We start from the raw sequence: 21,494 nt of genomic DNA, 5'->3' as shown, positions 1-21,494 counted from the left end.
ATTATAAAAATATTTTCATTTAGTTCTAGTAATTTTACAGATTTTTTTTAATACTCGGAAACTGAATACATCCAGAACTTATTTTTGTGTACTATATGAGGTAGGGCTCTAATTTTCTTCCCAAAATGGATAGGCTTTTGCCAACAAACCACTTCTGGAAAGCCATCTCTTCTATACTGAATTGAAATGCCAACTTTATCACACACTAAATTGACATGTTCTAGAGTAGAATTAGGAAAATCCCAATATCCAGGTCTAATCACAAACTTGGACACGAAATCTATTACTTTTCAAGAATGCACACAACTGGGGCACCTGGATGGCATAGTTGGTTAAGCATCCAACCCTTGATTTTGGCTCAGGTCCTGATCTTAGGGTTGTGAGATCGAGCTCCACGTTCAGCACAGAATCTGCTTGGGAATCTCCCTCTCGCTTTCTCTCTCAAATAAATAAATAAATCTTAAAAAAAAAAAAAAAAGAGTGCACACAATCAATATAAAGCAAAAACACAGAATCTTAAATGCAAAAGCTTGCAAGTAAAATAGCATATAACATTTATTGCTTAGTAAATTTATTACTTACAAGATGTAGCCACCTCTAAATATTATATTAATTTGTGGGGAGGCCATTAAAAAAAAAAAACCTTTACTGCTGAAAGTATTAGCTAGTTATAAATATCAAATAGCCTAAGGATAGATTCAGTTTCATTTAACTGGTCACTTTTTCCCAAATATAACGCTTTCCATTACCTCTACCAGAGAAGACAGGTCTTCTATTTTACATCTGGAAAACTGGACTGGAAAGCCAAGGAGGACTGAGCCAGCTGGCTCCTGCCCCTGACCAGCAAGCAGACTTTTTTACTACTCCCAGAGTCCAAGCTGTTCAGGCAAAAGCAATCTATTCATACCAGCAAGCATTATTACATAGTTATATATGCATTTCCTACCAGAGGAACTCCGTACCCTGTTTGAGATGCATATGTAAAGATCTGGCTTCCCAGGGCAAATAATCTTAGTGTAGAAGATAGCAGCAATAAAACAAATCTGCTTTGACAGACTCTGGTGTTATGATGAGTTCATTTCAAGTACTGAGCACAGCATACTTGAGGTAGTTGTTAAACTGTACCTAGTTATATACCATCATTGGCTTCTGGGCTCTATTCAGTTCCACCAGCTCTGCTATTTATCAACTCCTATACCATTATCACACTGTTTTAATTATGATAGCTTTGAAGTATCTTCTCAATATCCAGTAGAACAAATTCCCCTTTCTGTTACTTTTTCAAAGAACTTCTGGGCTGTTTTTCTCCATCTACGCTTGCAATCAATTTTGGAGTCAAGTTTGTTAAAAACAAAACAAGACAAAACAAAACACCCCACAAATGTAAGAAGTCCCTTGAGGGATGCCGGGGTGGCTCAGTTTGTTAAGTGTCTGCCTTTGGCTCAGGTCATGATCCCAGGATCCTGGGATCAAGTCCCACATGGGGCTCCCTGCTCAGCAGGGAGTCTGCTTCTCCCTCTGCCTGCCACTCCCCCTGCTTGTGCTCACTTGCTCACTTGCTCTCTGACAAATAAATAAATGAAATCTTAAAAAAAAAAAAAGTCCCTTGATATAAGACATCATCTTATCCAGGTGATCAAAATTAATGTCATCATAACAGGAAAAATCAACACCATCTGCAAGGGACATGAACACAACATTACTTCAGGGTGGGGACTGTGGGGTGGCTCAGTCAGCTAAGCATCCGACTCTTTGATTTTTGGCTCAGGTCATGATCTCAGGGTTGTGAGATCGAGCCCTGGATGGGGATCCACGCTGGCCGTGGAGCCTGCTTAAGATTCCCGCTCTCCTTCTCTCTCTGCCCCTCCTTGCTTGCACTTTCTCTTTAAAAAAAAAAAAAAAAAGGGGGCGCCTGGGTGGCTCAGTGGGTTAAGCCGCTGCCTTCGGCTCAGGTCATGATCCCAGGAGTCCTGGGATCGAGTCCCGCATCGGGCTCTCTGCTCAGCAGGGAGCCTGCTTCCTCCTGTCTCTCTGTCTGCCTCTCTGCCTGCTTGTGATCTCTCTCTGTCAAATAAATAAATAAAATCTTAAAAAAATAAATAAATAAATAGAGACTTCAGCATTCCTACCAAAAATGCATAAGCTGAATGTAATCATGAAAAAAACATGAGACAAACACAAACTAAGTGATATGCCACAATATAACTAGTCTATAATGTTGAAAAATATCAATGTCAAAGCTAAAGATATATGAAAACTGAATGCAACACATGATTTAGCATTTTCTTTTACTACAAAGGACATCATTGGAATAATTGGCAAACTCTAAAGGTAAGGTCTGTAAATCAGATACTGGTGTTAATTTTATCCATTCCTTATAGTGTTAATAGTGGTAATTTCCTATTTTGGATACTTATTCTGCAGTCAAAGAGAATATTTGTTTTCCAGGGACACTAAAGTATTTAGGGCTAACAGGGCATCATGTCTATAGCTTATCCTCAAATGGTTCATACAAAAACAATATACATGTGTATACATATCCATGTGTCATATATGCATAGAAAGAGGGTGTAAAAGGGGAGAGGAGAGGAGAGGGAAGAGAAGAGAGGGACCAGGATCAAGCAAATGTGATCAAATGTTAACATTTGGAGAATCTGGGCAAATGGTATAGAATTTTTTACCATTCTTGTTGCTTCTCTGTTGAGTCTGAAATTATGTCATGAAGGAACATAGTCTCTAGCCATTTATCCTCATCTTTTTTGATAACCATCAGTACAGATTCATTGTTTTCTTGTTTGTTATTTCTAAGTACTTTATAATTTTCCATTTAACAGTGAATGGGTATCTTTTTTGTTCTGTTTTTTAATTGATTGTTGTTAATATATACAGAAGTAATTTATCTTTGCAAGTTCAAATTTCATCTGGTCAACTGTCTGAATTCTGGTATTAGTTATCATTAATTATCTCAGATTTTACAGTAGACAATCATGTACATGTTATTAATGACAACTTTCAGCTCTTTCTTTCCAATACATGTACTTTTATGTTTTTCCTTGTCTTCTATGGTATTGGTTAAAACCTCTAGAACAAGGTTGAAGAGTGGAAATGATAGTGGGCATTTTGTCTTTCTTTTTTTTTTTAAAATATTTTATTTATTTATTTGACATACAGAGATCACAAGTAGGCAGAGAGGCAGGCAGAGAGAGAGAGAGAGAGAAGGGGAAGCAGGCTCCCTGCTAGGCAGAGAGCCTGATGTGGGGCTCGATCCCAGGACCTTGAGATCATGACCTGAGCGGAAGGCAGAGGCTTTAACCCACTGAGCCACCCAGGCAGTGGGCATTTTGTCTTATTTTCATTTTAAATTGGTAATGTTTCGGGACGCCTGGGTGGCTCAGTTGGTTAAGCAGCTGCCTTCGGCTCGGGTCATGGTCCCAGCGTCCTGGGATCGAGTCCCGCATCGGGCTCCTTGCTCGGCAGGGAGCCTGCTTCTCCCTTTGCCTCTGCCTGCCATTCTGTCTGCCTGTGCTCGCTCTCTCTCACTCTCTCTCTGACAAATAAAAAAATCTTTAAAAAAAAAAAATTGGTAATGTTTCACCATAATGTATAATATTTGCAATTGGTTTCTTATACATAGCCTATACAATAAAATAAATTTTCCTTTATTCTTGTCTGCCTGCCAATTTTTTCCTTACCAGGAATGGGTATGGTTTTTTAAAAATTAAATTTTTATTGAAATGGAAAATACAGAAAACTTCATATAGGAGTATAGCTTGGTGCATTTTAACAAAATGAACACACTGAGAATCAAATTTTATTAAAATTTTTTGATATCAAGAAAATCTTGTTGGTTTTCGACTTTTCTGATTTTGCTGAAATAATTAAGCTTTCTTATTTTTCTTTCCTTTTCTCCTAGGAAGATCTACATCCCATTACCTCTAATATTTTTTTAAAACCAACAAACTTGTGGCACCTGAGTGGCTCAGTCAATTAAACAGCCGACTCTTCATTTCGGCTCAGGTTACGATCTCAGGGCCCAGGGATCAAGCCTTGGCTTCCCAGCTCCTCACTCAGCAGGGAGTCCATCTGAGCATTCTCTCTCTCCCTCTGCTCCTCTGCCACTCCCAAGCACCTGTGACTTCCCTCTCTTTCTCTTTAATAAATCTTTTTAAAAACCATAAGCTTTTGTTTTCCTAACAATATTAAGAATAAACCACATATAGGCGCAACTGGGTGGGTCAGTCGGTTAAGCGACTGACTTGTGATTTCTGCTCAGGTCATGATCTCGTGGTGTTGAAATCAATCCCCTCATGGGGCTCCTGGGGCTCCATGCTAGGCTGTGGAGACTGCTTAAGATTCTCTCTCTCCCTCTACCCCTCTCAACCTTCCCCCCAGGCTCCCGAACTCACATCCTCTCTCTCTCAAAAAATAAACAAATGAACAAGTCAACCAACAAACCAACTACATACAGAAAGAAACTTGGCTATTAACAGTGATTACTTCTGGAGAAGGGAATGAAGAGTAAAGATGTGAAGGGGGACCTTTGCTTTTTAAATTTAACATTGTTGTGAAATATAACACATGTACAGGAACACATATAACTATAAATGTATAGCTGAACAAATTACAAAAAAGGCAATCATCACTCAGGTCAAAATACTGAATACTGCCAGCACCCAGATGCCCCCTTACCTGCTCCTTTTGGCCACAACTCCCTGCAACCCGCCTCTTTCACTTCTAGAGGAAGAACACATTCCCTATTTTTATAGCAATCATAAAACTTGCTTTCTTTTAATAGCTTTATCATACCTAAGTTTGCATCCCTAAACAATATTGTTTATTTTGGCCTAGTTTTGAAGTGTATTTTAGTAGAATGATAGAGTATATATTCTTTCTGGGCTCTTTCATTCATAATTATGTTTGTGAGATTCATTCACGTTGTTGGGAATGAAGTGGCCTGTTCATTTCCATTGTCAAATAGTATTTCTGTGTATGAATATATACCATGATTTATCTATTCTACGTTGCATGAATAGACATTTTGGGCTGTTTCAAATTAGTGACTCTTAATGCTGCTATAAATATTTTTGTACATGTTTTCAGGTGCACAGGGACCCACATTTGTTGGCTATAAAATCCAGAAAGGTAATTTGTGAGTCACAATATATGGAAATCTTTACCTTTGCTAGAAAAGTTCAAACTGTTTACAAAATACTTATTATTGGTATTGTCAATCTTTTTAATTAAGCAATTCCTACCCATTTGTACACCTGTTTCATTGTGGTTTTAATAGGCATTTGTCTCATTACTAATGAGACTGGTCAACTAGATTTTTTTCTTTTGAGAAATATCTGCTCAAGCCTTTAATACATTCTTCTATTGAGATGTCTTTTTCTTACTAATCTGTTCAAATTTGTTATATACAGATAAGGACAATCATTTTTCACTCTATGTATTTCCATATTATTTGAATTTAAATAAGCCCGTATTACACCTGTAAATTCTGAAACAAAAAATAAGATGATCTTAAGCGGTTTTACTTTCTCCCTACCCCCAATTTGTTTAAATCAACTGAAATGCTGTACAATGTTACTTATATCTATATATACACACATATAAATACACACACACATATGTATTTATATTATTCTGTATTTTTAGTTACAGAATGTTATATATATAAAATATACATATACACACATTTATTTCTGTATTTTTATAAATCTTTTCTTAACAATTAAACTTGGGCTTCCTAGTCCCTCTATTTGGATGCAACTCTTAAAGTTTCACTGGTTTCTTTCCACACCATAGCTTCCTATATCCTAATCTTCCTCTTTCTTGGACTTGTTTTCATTTTACTGGGAGTATCTCTTCAAAGTAATTTTCTCAAAAAGGATATGTGTTGTAAACTTTCAGAGTTCTCATTTATTTTTACCCCCACTTAAACACTAGTGAGGGTGGGTACAGAGTTCTGTTCAAAATAATTTTCTCTCAGGGGGCGCCTGGGTGGTTCAGTCATTAAGCATCTGCCTTCAGCTCAGGTCACAATCCCGGGGTCCTGGGATTGAGCCCTGCATCAGGCTCCCTGCTCAGAGGGAAGCCTGCTTCTCTCTTTCCCACTCCCCCTGCTTGTGTTCCCTCTCTCGCTGTGTCTCTGTCAAATAAACAAATAAAATCTTTAAAAAATAGTAATTTTCTCTCAGAACACCGAAGGTACTTATCTTCTAGCAAATCATGTTGCAGGTGAGAAATCCAAAACCAGTCTGATTCTTAGTCTTGGTCTAAGACTAAGAAAACGTAAACAATTTTCTGTCCCTGGAATCATAAGGAGTTCAATGTATAGACAGATGCTTTTGTTTTTGTGTTCTTCCTGCCTGTTCCTTGGTGGGCCCTTTATACTTGAAAAGTTAGTCTTTGTTCAGTATAGGGAAATATTCTGTGTTTCCTTATTTTCTCCTTTCCACTATCTGATCTTTCCTTCTGTAATCCCATGATATGGAGAGTGGAACACTTAGATTTATCTTCAAAGATGAATTTCTCTCATGTATTTTCTCTTTTGGTCTTCTTGCTTTATGGTCTCTATATTGCCTCTTTCTTATTTTCCTTAGAATTGGTCTTAAGCTTGTCTTTTAATACTCAAACTACATTTTTATGTCAGCAATCAAGACTTCAACACAGAAATAATTCTTTTTTTTTTTTTAAGATTATATTTATTTATTTGACAGAGTGGTCAAAAGCAGGCAGAGAGGCAGGCAGAGAGAGACGGGGAAGCAGGCTCCCTGCTGAGCAGAGAGCCCGGATGCGGGGCTCAATCCCAGGACCCTGAGATCATTATCTGAGCTGAAGGCGGAGGCTTAACCCACTGAGCCACCCAGGCGCCCCCAGAAATAATTCTTTAATCATTCACTTTTCTCCACGGCAGTTGGTTTTTTATCTATGGATCCAATTCACTCTTGATTCTGAGGAAATCTCCTATGATCAGATCTTCTCAAAGTTCCATCCTGCTTCCTCCTGTTCTGTTTCCCCCATGGTCAGGTATTTCATTTGTTCATCTTAGTCATCCCTTTTTCACATCTAATCTCCCTCAGATGTCTGATGGGCCTTGATCACCTATTTTTATTAATAAATGAAGGACTACATTGGTTAGTAATTGTGAGAGACAAGGATTTCCTCAACAGTTGTAGTACTTTGTCTCCAAACCTCCAAATGGGAGGTCCCTCTCATGGTAGGCCTCTGCAGGTAGGTGGTAGACTGACAGACAGGTTGCCCTTTAGAAGGAGAGAAAAGGTGAGTAGCTTTGCCTTGGTATTGCCCAAATGAGAAAGGCTGTGTTTTGATGGTATGGTCCTTTAATGTACACCACATCTTGATGGAGCTCCCTTTCTTTTCCTGTCCTTGTTATACCTCCCTCATCCAAAGTTCTGCTTTGTGTCCCCACTCTCTCTCCAATCCCAGTCCATGTGAACATAGCCTGCTCAACCTTCCCCAGAGCAAATCCCCTAACTCTGACTGAGCAGCTGTCCTCATAGCTTTATCCTAGGAACTAATGCTCTTGCCAACGCTCTTTGTGTGAAGAGAGAGAAGTAAGGGAAATAACTGTTTTGGAGGAAGACCCTTAATTATTTGCCTTGATGTTCCACTCTTCCTATACCTGCTCCTTATTCCCATACTTGCTGACACTGGGCCTGGAGTTTCAGGAAAGAGGCCCTACTAAGAGTTCTCTGACTTGCAGCGTACAGCAGGAACACCTACTTTGGGTTCCATTTTGTTCTGTTCTGGTTTCTCAATCAGTGTAATTCCAACTGCTTCCTTAGACTTTCTGGCATTATAAAATAATAATGAAAGTAGCTAAGATTAATTCAACATTGGCTAAATGTAAAAACTCAAAGTGCTTTGCACATAATATCTCTCTTGATCTCACAGTAACCCTAGGAGGCAGGTACTACCATCATCATCCTTATTTTACAAATGAGGAAATTGAAGGAAAAAAAAAAAAAGAGTAAGGAACTTGCCCAAAGTCACACAGTTGGTAAACGGTAGAGCCTGGATTCAGACATAGATAATCTGGCTTCAAAGCTTTCCTTTTCTACAATTATGATTTGTTATTTTTCTTATGTTTACTTTGTCTTTTGCAATGATATTAAGAAGCATGGAAACATAAATGGGTACATTTAGGCCATCATTTTGTAATGGAAACCCACTGTTTTTATTATGCCAATATTGTTTCACACCACACTTTTAATTGCTTTATGAGAAATGAGAAATAGCTTTAAGAGAAAATGCAGGATCTAGTGAAGGAATCCAGTGACAGAAAATGAGCACTTTGAAACTATTTAAATCAGAATCAACAGAGGTAATGTACTGGATTCCCAAAATGAGAGTCTTAAAGGTGGCAATTTCAAAAGCATAGATTCTTTTTAATCTAAGAAAACAATAAACACCAGCATTTTTGTGTTCTCAACAACTCATTAGCTTACTGTCACACCACCAGAGAGAAGTTGAGAACATATGAAAATTTTAGTCCCATCCTATTCCCTGAAAGTAGCCTTTTAAATAATTGAGTTGGGGGATGCCTGAGTGGCTCAGTAGGTTAAGCAACTGCCTTCAGCTCAGGTCATGATCCTGGAGTCCCAGGATGGAGTCCCACATCAGGCTTCCCGTCTGCTTCTCACTCTGACCTCTCCCTGGTCTTTTTTTTTTTTTTTTTTTGACCTCTCCCTTCTCATGTGCTCTCTTTCTCTCTCTCAATCTCTCTCTCTCAAATAAATAAATAAATCTTAAAAAAAAAAATTCAGTTGGACTGAAATAGACATGATATACCTACCACAGGTACTGTGCTACAGACTGGAGATAAAGAAATGAAAGGCACTGTCCCACTACCCCTGCCCTTACAGAGCTTACAGTCTAACGGCAGGCATAGACAAGGAAACCAACAACTATAATTCAGTGTGATAAGTGCTATGATACAGGCAGGTACACCAAGGGTGGGACCAGAACAGAGACAGGCCTTCCAAGGTGATTTCCCTGGAAATAACTCTTACACTGAGGGTTCAAGGATACATTATTATTGGTTTGAGGAGATTGTAAACTGAATGTATCATGTTTTCTCTTAAATCTGCCCCACTATCCACCTATATAACACATTTAAAGAGCACAACAGTCCACACAGAACGCTCCTCCTCTTCAATATTAGCCAAATCAATCAAGTCTCATCAAATTCTTCTCTCTTATATTTAAAATCAATTCCCTATCCTCTGCCTTCGCTGCAGCCTCTATCACTGCTCACCTTGATAACTAAAATAACCTCATAGCTGGTCTTTCCATTAAATCTCTTCACTGGTTACAAAAACAAAATGATTCTGAAAACTCCCCTTGGGTGGTACCCCCACCACTTGATCTGGGCCTTCTCCAGCTTCTTCTCTCCATACTCTTTCCCACTATGTTGAACTCCCTACAGTTCTCTGAGAGTCTATGCTCCATTTTGCCTAACTGCCTTTACTTAAGCTGTGTGGTCCCCATGATTGAGATGTTCTAACCCTCCCTTGCTCATTAACACCTACTCAGCCTTTAAGTACATCTCCTCTGAAGTCATCCTGCTGGCCACTCCTCTCCTTGCTCCCCACAAGTTGAGTCAGGTACCTATTTTGTGTAATCCCATACCATACTACCTCATCAGGACACTTATCACAAAGAATTACACTCAAATTATTTTCTGTAATTGCTCCTTTATCTGATTCTATATTATCTAGATATTGAGCTAGTACACTGCCTGTTGCACAGGAGGCAATCAAGAAATACTAAAAGAATGAAAGAATGAACGAACGAACGAAGAGAATTAAGTCTGTGAAAGCTGATGAGAGAACCAAAGGAGATAATGGAGAGAAGGACAGAACGTTGGAGTAATACCCACCTCTAGTGGGTAGGAAGTAAGAAGCTAGTGAGGGAAACAGAATGAACAATCAAAGAGAAGAAGAAAACATCTAGGATTGTACAATAAAGTAACCCAAAAGAAGAAGGAAATTTAAGAGGTGCAGGTGGTCAACAGCATCAAACACTACAAACAGGTCAAAGAAGGCGAGAACTAAGACAAGACCACTCACTTAGAGGCAGTCACTGGTGACTGATGATGGTGATGCTGGGTTTACCCCCGCCTCCCTCAGCACTGGCAGAGACATCTTCCTCAGCCATTGTTGGAGGCAAGTTAGGGCTAACAAAATAATCAAAGGTGTGCAACTTACCTGTGCTAATCTATTTTTTCCATTATTAAAAAATTGGTAAACAGAATATTCAAAAGAAAATAAAATCTCACATCCAGATAATGATGCTATTTCACTGCTTTCTTTGTTTTTTTACATTTATAGTTGTACAAAATTGGTACTACATTAAATTCTACATCCTAAGCAATTTCTTAATTGTACTTAAATTTAGTCAGCCTGAGTTAGCTTTCTCATTGTAAAACAATAAATTAGCATTCTAGTTCATAAATGGAAAAAAAAGTTATAGAATTTGATGTGCCTACTTGGCCATGTATGCACAATGGTTCATGCCACATAATACTAAATTATATCTTCTTAATTTGTATCAATAAAATTATTATTTATTCTAAAAGATGGCACACCACCCTAAGTATCTTATCCTGACCCATTTAGTCTAGATTTTATTCTTTCCATGCTGTGGAACGTGGCGCTAGAAATAGATTAGGTACTAGATATAGAACAGCTCTAGCAGCTGAAGGCTTTTTTCTTAAATAATCTTCAGTTAAAATTAGATATAGTGGCTTATAATTTAATGAAGTCTAAAGCACATTAAGCATACTTGTCTGACAATTTGTTATATCTAGAAAAAATAGTGTGAACCAGTTTTCAACCCTCGTTTCAGGTTTTTTTTTCCAGTGTACAGTATGTTTTGGTGGGAAAAATAAGAAATAGAAGGAATGCAACATTTCTAAAAGTAAGAATTACTAGGTCAAAGGATGTCACCATTTTTAGGGTTTTTTTTTTACATTATATTGCCAAACTGAATCCAGGCAGGCTGTGTTAAATGTTCACTTCCCTCAGCATATGAGCTTCATGTCCCCATACCCTTGCCAACACTGGGTATTCTTATTTTTAGTCTTCAGCAACCTCATAGGTGAAAATGATATCTTATTATTTTAAGTATCATGTTTATATAATAGTAAAACTAAGTATTTGCTCATAGTTACTGACCTTTCCTTTTTATGAACTGATTATTCATGTCCTTTTACCTATTTTTCTAGTGGGCATTTATTTGCTTTTTAAGCTATCGATTTATAAGAACTCTTTGTATATTCATGATAGTAACCATTTGTTAAAAATAGTACCCTCTTTAATTTATCTTATTTATTTATTTATTTATTTATTTTTAAGTTTATTGGATACACTGCAAGGGAATTGTGGGCAGGACAGCAAAGGAGAGACTGTCTGCCATTATATATAGTTTTTGACATAAGAGGTTTTAAATTTTATAAAATCAAACAAATTAATCTTTATTTCTTCCTCAGAATATTTAGAAAATTCTTTCCCACACCCATATTTTACAGAATATTCACTCAAAGTTCTTTCTCATATGGTTACAGTAGACTAATACTGATGTCAGTTAGATGATTTATTTCCACCATCTACAATCTAATACAAATTGACTCTAACTCCCTAAAACTTATAATTACAATTCCAACAGTGGTCAACATGAAACACAAGTTTAAAATTAAGTTCTAGACTTTTCTTACTCCAATTTTAGCTGTTTAGACAATTTTTTAAAACCGGATATTTGAGTTTAGAAAATTCAAAGCTCCCTTTACCCCATCCACACGAAGCAGAGATCTCTTGCTAGTTATCACCCACCTCTCAAAAACCTGTTAGGGATCCTTATGATGGGACAGGACTGAATGAAGCGCCTCCTAACTGGGTCCCATCGTATTTTCTTCTTACCTGTCACCACAATTATCAGCAATCAGTCAGACACATACAACACATGGCAAATAATACATAGTTACTGTAGTTATAAAGACAGAAAAACAGGAAACAAACAATACTTGAATACAGAAAGAAGTGATGTAAAGTAGCATTTAACCCTGTTTTAGAAGTCAAAACAAAATTAAATTAATATATAAGCAGTGATGAAGGTATTCAACTCATCCCCAAAGAATACGAACAACATGTACACCATTTTTCAGAATTCTGGTTCAACCGTACATGCATTCAATAATCACCAATGCCATCTTGTGGCAAAAATTCACCAGGAGCTTTACAAACAGATTAGAAATTATGACATTTTAAAAAATCAGTGAATGTCAAAAAAGCAGCTCTGGCTAAAATTAATTTGGCATAATGTCTGCTTCTGTTTTCTTCCAGGTTTGGTATTCTTTTATCAGTTAAATGGTTAAGAGGATAAAGCAATGGGCACCATTCTTTGCATATGAAATAAGCTGATTAAAATGTTATGGTGACAACCAAATAAAGCAAACATTTAATATCTTGGCACTTCCACTGGGGGAGAGAAAAAAAGAAAATTCATCTGCCTTCCCAGGAAGCAAATCAGCTCCATATTAATCCCAATTAAAATTTGCTTTCTTATAATACAGTAGAAAAATATAAAGCATTATTGAACTGGTAAATGGGATAATTTTGTCTCTTTCCGAAGTTTGATAGCTCCCAAAGATAGCTTTAACTGGCAATACAATTAACGTATGTATAGAGTTTAAAGTTTACAAAGAGCTTCCACACATATTACCTCATTTGATCCTCACAACAATCCTATATGGATTCAACAGTCATTTCATTAAGCATCTGCTATGCCTTGAACCCTAGCCTAGGCCTTAGGGTAGTACAAGAAGGAGATGACTCCTACCCTCAACAGCTCTTGGTCTTGTGAGGAAGGCAGATGTCTAAACAAATAATTATATTACAGTGAAATAACTGCCGTAACAGTAGCCATAAAAACACTTTGAGGAAGATATTATCCTCTTCATTTTATAAGTCAGGAAGCCAAAGGAAAATTAAGTGACTTAATGCCTGACCCAGCATCCAAGCTCAGCCTGCCTGACTTTAAAACCAGCCTTCTATTGACTTTAAAAACAAAAACAAAAACCAGCCCTTTATCCACTATACTATACCACACTTACCCTGTCTCAAATTCCTTAGAAAGTGTACAGCTTTTGGGTTTGGCAACTGAAAATACATTTAGATGTTTATCAGCAAGGTCTGGTTTATTTACTGTTATACTTGTACATAGAGACACACAAACAGTGTGTAATGAAATCACATTACTGGTGCATATGTACTTGTTATTGTAGAGAAGACAGACTCCTTGGCAAGGGAAAGAAGTATTCATTTTTGCAAAAGGATTTTCTTTTAATCGTCCAAGTCTTTTAAATCAGCAATGCCCAAATGTTGGTCTACAGACCACTGCTAGGCTAGGATAAAGACTGACCAGCCCAAAACAAAATGAGAAAAAAGTGGACAAGGCAGTGTTTTGTTTTGTTTTTTTAAAGGTAAAATGTTCCATTTAAAGGCCTGTCCTTTTTTTCAGGGACTGGGAATTTTGTGTTATTAAATACGCTTTATTTTATGAAATGAAGGTGATAGGAAATGCATAATTGGTTTTGGTTTTATCATTCTTTCTTGGAAAAACAGAAAATTTACAAGTCTATGTGTAGCCCCAAAATACATATATTTTTTAAATTACAAGTTAATGACATCCAAAGTCTGAAGAACCATAGCTTTAAATCAACACAATTTTTGTTGAATAACTCCTAAGTCCAACATTGTAAACTATATTGTCAAAGGATACATAAAATTTATGAAAAACTTCCCCTGACCTCAAGAAGCTTATATTCGAATTAGGGAGACAAGACAGACACATAAAACAGTTAGATAGCAATACAAGACAGAATATAACAAGTGATTAGCTTAAAATTTGACATTTTTATGTATCAAAAGTGTTAAAATGTACATACCCTTTGACCCAGCTATTCCACTTCTAGGAATTTATTCCTAAAGAAACAATCACAGATGCATGGAAAGATGTATGGACAAAGATACTCACTACGATATTATTTATAATGGTAAAAAATTAGAAACACTTTCAATGTCCAACGATAGGGAGATGGCTAAGTAAGTATGCTAAATAAACATACTTAAATATGTTCAAATTCCACACACTAAGAAGCATATACAAGAATATTTATTAACGTGAGAAAACATTCACAATATATTGCAAACAAAAAATGCAAATACAAAATAGTACCAAAGTATGATACCATATTAGCAAAGAAAAAATTGCTTATATAGATTCATGAAAAATACAGGAAGCATATACATAAAATTTTAATTGTGGTTATCTTTGGGTGGTTATTATGAGTGAGTTTTGGATTTTTCTCCTTAATGCTGGTCTTTATTTTCCAAGCTTTCCCAATGAGTAGGCATTACTTTTGGACTGGAAGAAAAATAATATCATATTACTTTTTTTTTAACTGTGTTAAAAAATACTGTAAAGAAACATACCAAAGTATTAACAGTGGTTATGATTAGGGTTGAAGATTATTTCCTCTTTTATAGTATCCAAAAATTCCATGATTTATTTTATAATGGAAAAAGATATAGAAATTTAGAATAGCACTAAGGGAATAATATTGAAAATTACTGAACCAAAGTTACAATAAAAAAATCTTTTTGATGTTTTCTCAGAGCTCTGTCGAACATCTTTGGCCTGTTTCTCTCTCAGCCACCAACATACATCTGTCATAGGCACAAGCTAATGTTGACTCTACAGAGGTTAGGCCCTGGCTTCAGAACCCACGTTTTCTTCCTTTACCCGAAGACTAGAAACAGAGAGAAACTAGCAACAGAGCAACTATATGCCTTTCTAATTTCATATAGGTACATTCCTGGTCTGAAGTTTTGTTCAATAAAGCATTGATTTTTATATATTCAAACTGCCAATCTTCATTTGTGATTGCTTCTACCCTTCAAAACAAAAAGCATAATTTCCTCAATATTTATTTTTTTTGCTAATGTTTATAATTTTTTTAAAGAAATCTCTATGCCCCACATGGAGCTCAAACTCAGGACCCAGAGATCAAGAGTCACATGCTCTACCAACTGAGCCAGCCAGGCACCCCTATTTTTTGCTAACTTTTAATTTTTTTTCCTTTCTATTAAATTTACTTCTTTATAAATATGACATAGGCGTTAACATAGGCTCAGGGGTAGGCTGAGCACACTCCCCTTTCTCTGAAGGCCAGCAAATAACACAGAAGCTATTTTAAAAAAAAAAAAATCCATAATCAAAAGAAGAAATATTTTTTGCTGGACTAACAGTATGAGGAATCGCTGAAATACAAAAACATGGTCCTATACACCTAGAGTAGAGGGCTACTGCAAGTGGTCAGAACAGCCCCACAGTAAAATAATCCCAGAGGTGGAAAACAGCAGGAAGAAGTGAAACAACTTACAGAATTTACAGGTTAGGGGGGGTAGCACAGAAGTTACAAAGCAGATCAGCCTCTCCCCCATTTACCTCTTTGGGATAAACATTGTAGAATAGAGAGAGGTATTCTCAGATGGGAATAGTGGCATCAAACAAGACTGGTGTCACTCCCCAGGTAGGAACAAGGAGTATAAACACTGGATCAGTGTTCTGAGATATTCTGAGATAAGACAGAACCCTGGATGGATACTGACTTCCAGGTAGAAGAGGAGACACTACTACAAAGAAGACTGGCAATGGTACACTCCATCCCATTCCATCTCTACCCACTATAAGCGGAGACCTGCTGCAGTAATAGATGTAATATTTACTGGAAGGCTAACAAGGACTCTCAAACAAAGATAAATGAGTATAAAACCAAGATTCCAACATGAAAGGAGGCATGAATGTGACAAATAGAACTCATACCCAAAGAGAGTTGACAGGTTAAATAGGATAAGACCTTAGATCAAGTACAATTAATATCCTCAGAGATATGCAAGATAATAATATATTTATTTTAAAAAGAAATCAATTGGAGCCCTCAGAAATTAATTTTTGATCACTTAACTAAAACACTTAAGAACTGAAAAGATATAGTTAATGAACAAACTAAATTGGTACAATGAAAGATGGAGCCAATAAATTCACAATAGAGTACAGAAGGAAAAAGAAGTAGAAAGTATTTCACAAAGTTAAGATATAAAAGATTTAAGCAATTTCAACCAAAATTCCAATTGCCTTTTTTCCAGAAATGGAAAAGCTAATCGTAAACTTCATATGGTAATTCAAGGAACCCAGAAAACCAAAGCAATCTTGAAAAAGAACTAAATTGGAAGACTCACACTTTCTGACTTCAAAACTTACTACAAAGATACAGTATTCAAACCAGTTTAGTGCTGGCATAAGGATGGACATATAGATCAATGGAATAGAATTTTTTTTAAAGATTTTATTTATTTATTTGACAGAGAGAGATAGAGAGAGAGAGGGAACACAGCAGAGGGAATGGGAGAGGGAGGAGCAAGCTTCCCGCTGAACAGGGAGCCCAACATGTGGCTCGATCCCAGGACCCTGGGATCACAACCTGAGCTGAAGGCAGACGCTTAACCATGTTAACCATGAGCCACCCTGGTGCCCCAATGGAATAGAATTTTTGACAAAGGTGATAAGACTACTCAATGGGGAAGAACAGTCTTTTCAACTGATGGTCCAGATACCTACTCAAACTCTCAATTGTGAGAGTGAAATTAAGACACTTTTTAATGTACAAGGACACAAAAATTTTGTTTCCCTCAGATTTCTGGTGAAAGAATTACTCAAAAATATATACCTGGAGCTAAAAAAACTAATCCAGAAACACTAAACAAGGTATAAGAAAAGGGTAAGGAGAGAAACCAGTAAGGCCTTAAAGTTAAGTGCTGATTGGAAAAAGAACAAAACACGGTTTACTAATTTTCATAAAACTGCAATCTCAGATGATATTGGCAGGAATAACTGTGAGGGTAAGAAGGGGAATGAGGGAAGGGAAACAGAAGAATGATGAAGTCTTTCCCTTGTTCAGAAGAAAGATATAGAAAGTGATTAATATAGACATTGACAGAAAAATACAAATTTGGGCATTGTGCAAAAAATTTAAGAGTACTAGATAGCTTCACCCCAAACACTGAAGGAAGATATATTACTTATCTTATACAAATGCTTTCAGAGAATAGAGAAACTCATGTGTGAGACTAATAGAACCTTGATATCCAAATCTGATAAAGACATTAAAAATAACTACAGGATGGGGCGCCTGGGTGGCTCAGTGGGTTAAGCCGCTGCCTTCGGCTCAGGTCATGATCCCAGGTCCTGGGTTCAAGCCCCACATCGGGCTTTCTGCTCAGCAGGGGGCCTGCTTCCTCCTCTCTCTCTGCCTGCCTCTCTGCCTACTTGTGATTTCTCTCTGTCAAATAAATAAATAAAATCTTTAAAAAAAAAAAAATAACTACAGGTCAACATCCCTTATAAACAGGCACAAAAATTTGAAACAAAAGGTTACCAAATAAAATCAGTTATATAAAAAGGATAATACATCATGATCTAGTGAAATTTATTCCAAGAATATAAGACCGATTTAACATTAAAAAATCAGTATAATTCACCACACTAACAGAATAAGGAGGAAAACCATATGATCATATCAATCAATGTAGAAAAAGCATTTGATAAAATTCAACATCCAGCAAACTGGAAAAAAAGAAACTTATGCTCACACAAAAACCTGTACACAAATGTTTGTAGTAGCTTCATCAAGAATAACCAACATCTGGAAACAACCTTTCAATGAATGAGTGGTGTAACTGTGGTATATGCATACCATGGCATAACGCTCAGTATTAATGAGCTACTGATCTGTGTAACAACTTGGATGGCTCCCAAGGGAATTGTGGTGAATGAAAAAAGTCAATGAAAAAAGGTTACATATTGTAGGATTCCATTTACATTACATTCTTGAAGTGACAAAATTTAGAGATGGAAAACAGATTAGTGGTTGCCAGGGGTTTACCAGGGGAAGTAGCTGTGGCTATAAAAGGATGATTCAAGAGATCATTGCAACAGATCTGTTCTTTATCTTGACTAGGTGGTCACACAAACCTACACAAGTGATAAAATTGCCTAGAACTCAATACAAACATACATACAAATAAATGCATGTAAAACTAATGAAATCAAAGTAAGGTCAGTGGGTGGTATCAATGTTAACTTTCGGGATGTGTTATATATGATAGTAACAAGATGTTATCATTTGGGGAAACTAGATCAAGGGTAAATGGAGCATTCTATATTATTTCTTATAACTACATGTGAGTCTAATATCTCAAAGTAAAAAGCATAAAAAATTTAAAATATGAAAAAAACTGTGTTGATAGGAGACAGACTACATTCAAAATGATATGTCTGAAACAACTACAAATATTCTAACAAACAGAACTATTCAACATGACCTAAAAATTCTGATTTAGATGACTATGCCACATGGTATGGTCCTAATGCTTTATACAATTCAGTGTCATTTCAAAAGAGAAGCAAATTAATACTGTATTCAGAATCACAGTTGTGTAGATTGCTTACTTCATAAGAGCTTCAGGCCAAGTGACTAAGTGGGGCTAAAATCCTGCCTCCATTCTACTCTCCAATGCACCCAAAGGACTACGTTTACCTAAAAGAGGCATTTTTACTTATTTACTTATTTTTAAGATTTTTTTTTTTTAATTTGTAAGTAATCTCTACACCCAATGTGACGCTCGAACTCACAACCCCAAGATCAAGAGTCAATCTCCACCGACTAAGCCAGCCAGGCATGCCTGGAAGAGGCATTTTTAAATAATTTGCACAATGGCACACTTCGGGCTAGCAGCGACCTACCCGTTAAGTAAATCACTTTCTTTTGCACTTCAGGAAAATTACTGAGAATCTATTCCTAGCACTTTAAGGTTTTGCCTTTCAAAGCAAGAAGATCTGAAACCATATCTTAGTTCTGTTGTTTTGGTGGAATATAGAGTGTTCTTTAGGAGGTTTTGGTTCTGTCTCAAATCCTTTTTGAAACAAAGTGGTATATAAATCAATACAAACCAAAATATAAATTAGAGTGCTATACTGTACTGTGTTATGGCTTAATTAGGTAATCATAGCATTTTACACATACATACGTATATATACATACATATGTTTGTGTGTGGTATAAAAACAACTGCATTCCCTTAATAATAATACTAGTCCAAGAACCTATTTAATCCTCACCACAACTTTGAGATAGATAATATTATGACTCCCAATTTATAGATGAGGAAACCAAGAAACGGAGAGATAAAGTAATTTTCCCAAGGTCACTTAGCTAAGCAAATGAAAAATCTGGGATGCAAACCCATACAGTTTAGATCCAAACACTCTTTAAATTTTTTTTTAAGGATTTTATTTATTTGAGAGAGAGAGAGAGAGAGAGCACGCGCATGAGAGAGGAGAAGTTCAGAAGGAGAAGCAGACGTCCCACGGAGCTAGGAGCCTGATGCAGGACTCGATCCCAAGTCTCTGGGATCATGACCTGAGCCAAAGGCAGTTGCTTAACCAACTAAGCCATCCAGCAGGTGCCCTCTTTAAATATTTTTTTTACATTTTATTTATTTAAGTATTCTCTACACACAATGTGGGGCCCGAACTCATAACCCTGAGATCAAGCGTCGTATGATGGGATATAGGGGCACCTGGCTGGCTCAGTTGGAAGCCATTCTTAACCACTCTATATTAATGCCCTTAGTCATAATTCAATTCAGCACCTGAGAAATGCGTCTAATAGAGGCACTTGATAAATACTTGTTGAATGAATGAATGAACATTAAGGCAACGATTCTCAACTAAAAGTACATTCTCCCAACCTTCCAAAGAATTTGCTCTCCTTTCCCAAGACTTGGTATTCTCTCCCATTATCCCATCATATTGCCAACTTATTAAAATAAAAACCACAGTAAATCACTTTAATGAATGAAATAACTAGTACTTCCCAACCCTTAGGTTTTTAGGAGTCAAACAGTTATGTATGAAACTGTATGAAACACGTAGTCTGATTCTTTTAAGGGTGTGAGCAGCTATTGACGACTTACTGGCTTACACAAGAATGTATCTTTACAGAGTTACAATATATTGTTTTAAAGATTTATTTATTTATTTACTTAAGGAGAGAGAGCAAGCACGGGAGGGACAAAGGGAAAGAGAGAGAATCTCAAGCAGACTCCCCGCTAGCACAGAGCTGATGTGGGGCTCACTTCCAGGACCCTGAGATCCAGACCTGAGCTAAAACCAAGAGTTGGACCCTTAACAGACTGTGCCACCCAGGCACCTAAGGGGAGTTGCAATATTGAGGCAAAAGCAGCTATATGTTCCCCCAGATATCAGATATGTTATATTGCCTGTCTTTAAACCATTTACTCATTTATCTATTTATTCAAAGCATTCTTTTTTCCTCAGATTTTTTTAAAGTTTTATTTATTTAATCTCTACACCCAATGCAGGGCTTGAACTCTGGGCCTCAAGATCAAGAGTCATACATTCCACCAACTAAGCCAGCCTGGAGCCCCTTTTTATTTTAAACATTCTGTTTTCATATATATCTCTGTTTATATATAAGCCAACACTAAGAGAGGAATAAATGGTTAAATGAATGAAAATCCTGGTTCTTGGGGCGCTTGGGTGGCTCAGTAGGTTAAAGCCTCTGCCTTTGGCTCAGGTCAAGATCCCAGGGTCCTGGTATCGAGCCCCACATCGGGCTCTCTGCTCAGCAGGGAGCCTGCTTCCCTATCTTTCTCTCTCTCTCTGCCTGCCTCTCTGCCTACTTGTGATCTCTGTCAAATAAATAAATAAAATCTTAAAAAAAAAAAAAAAAAAGAAAATCCCGGTTCTTGCCATCTCTGTTGCTCACCACTTCTGTTGTTTATTAAAACATGTTCATTTTCCCCTGCTGCACCTTCATTATTCTGTTTTCTTTCACAGTAGTCTCTTGTCTCTTCTGACTTTACTCCTGACATTGATAGCAAAATGTGTGCCTATCATAGACTTCTATAAAAGTGAAGTAATCACAGCACATTGAGAGACATCTTCAAATCTTAAGAGGCTTTTTGTCATTTGGTTTATGTTATTAGTTATTCAACTAAACAAAAGCCTTATTGGTTGAGGACTTTTGTCTTTGGGGAAGGGGGGTAGGCACAGGAGGAATTGTACTAGGCCCAAACTGTTCCAAAATCTAGATGAGATATTGAAACCAGTGTTCAGAAATGACTGAATGCTAAGCCATAGTGTCCTTCCTTAGGATTCATAAAAACCAAACAGGCTAAAAATTTTACAGATTAAAAGTTAATAAAAAAGAATAATTCATAAACTTTGTTAGATTAAAATATTAAATATAACAAAAAAAATCTTGGGAACACTTCTGATTTCAAACAGCACCACCACATTCTTAACGTTAATGAACGCTGCCA

General features: G+C 36.8%; 1 protein-coding gene across 2 annotated transcripts in view; it reads right to left on the bottom strand.

The window, feature by feature from the left end:
• KLHDC10 (kelch domain containing 10) overlaps positions 1 to 21,494 on the bottom strand; it is a 64,557-nt gene that overhangs the window by 20,439 nt on the left and 22,624 nt on the right. Inside the window, exon 2 of one of the 2 annotated variants that reach the window (XM_047694728.1) lies at positions 11,859 to 11,945. The exons of the other annotated variant lie outside the window; for it this stretch is intronic. Within the exon in view, the coding sequence (XP_047550684.1) occupies positions 11,859 to 11,945 (87 nt within the window). The remainder of the gene's footprint in view (positions 1 to 11,858; positions 11,946 to 21,494) is intronic. 2 annotated transcript variants of the gene reach the window in all.

Source organism: Lutra lutra, chromosome 11 (assembly GCF_902655055.1).
Source record: "Lutra lutra chromosome 11, mLutLut1.2, whole genome shotgun sequence".
In the NCBI taxonomy this organism is placed as follows: domain Eukaryota; kingdom Metazoa; phylum Chordata; class Mammalia; order Carnivora; family Mustelidae; genus Lutra; species Lutra lutra.
Note: the sequence above shows the minus strand (reverse complement) of the source record. Positions and strands in the feature narration are given on the sequence as shown.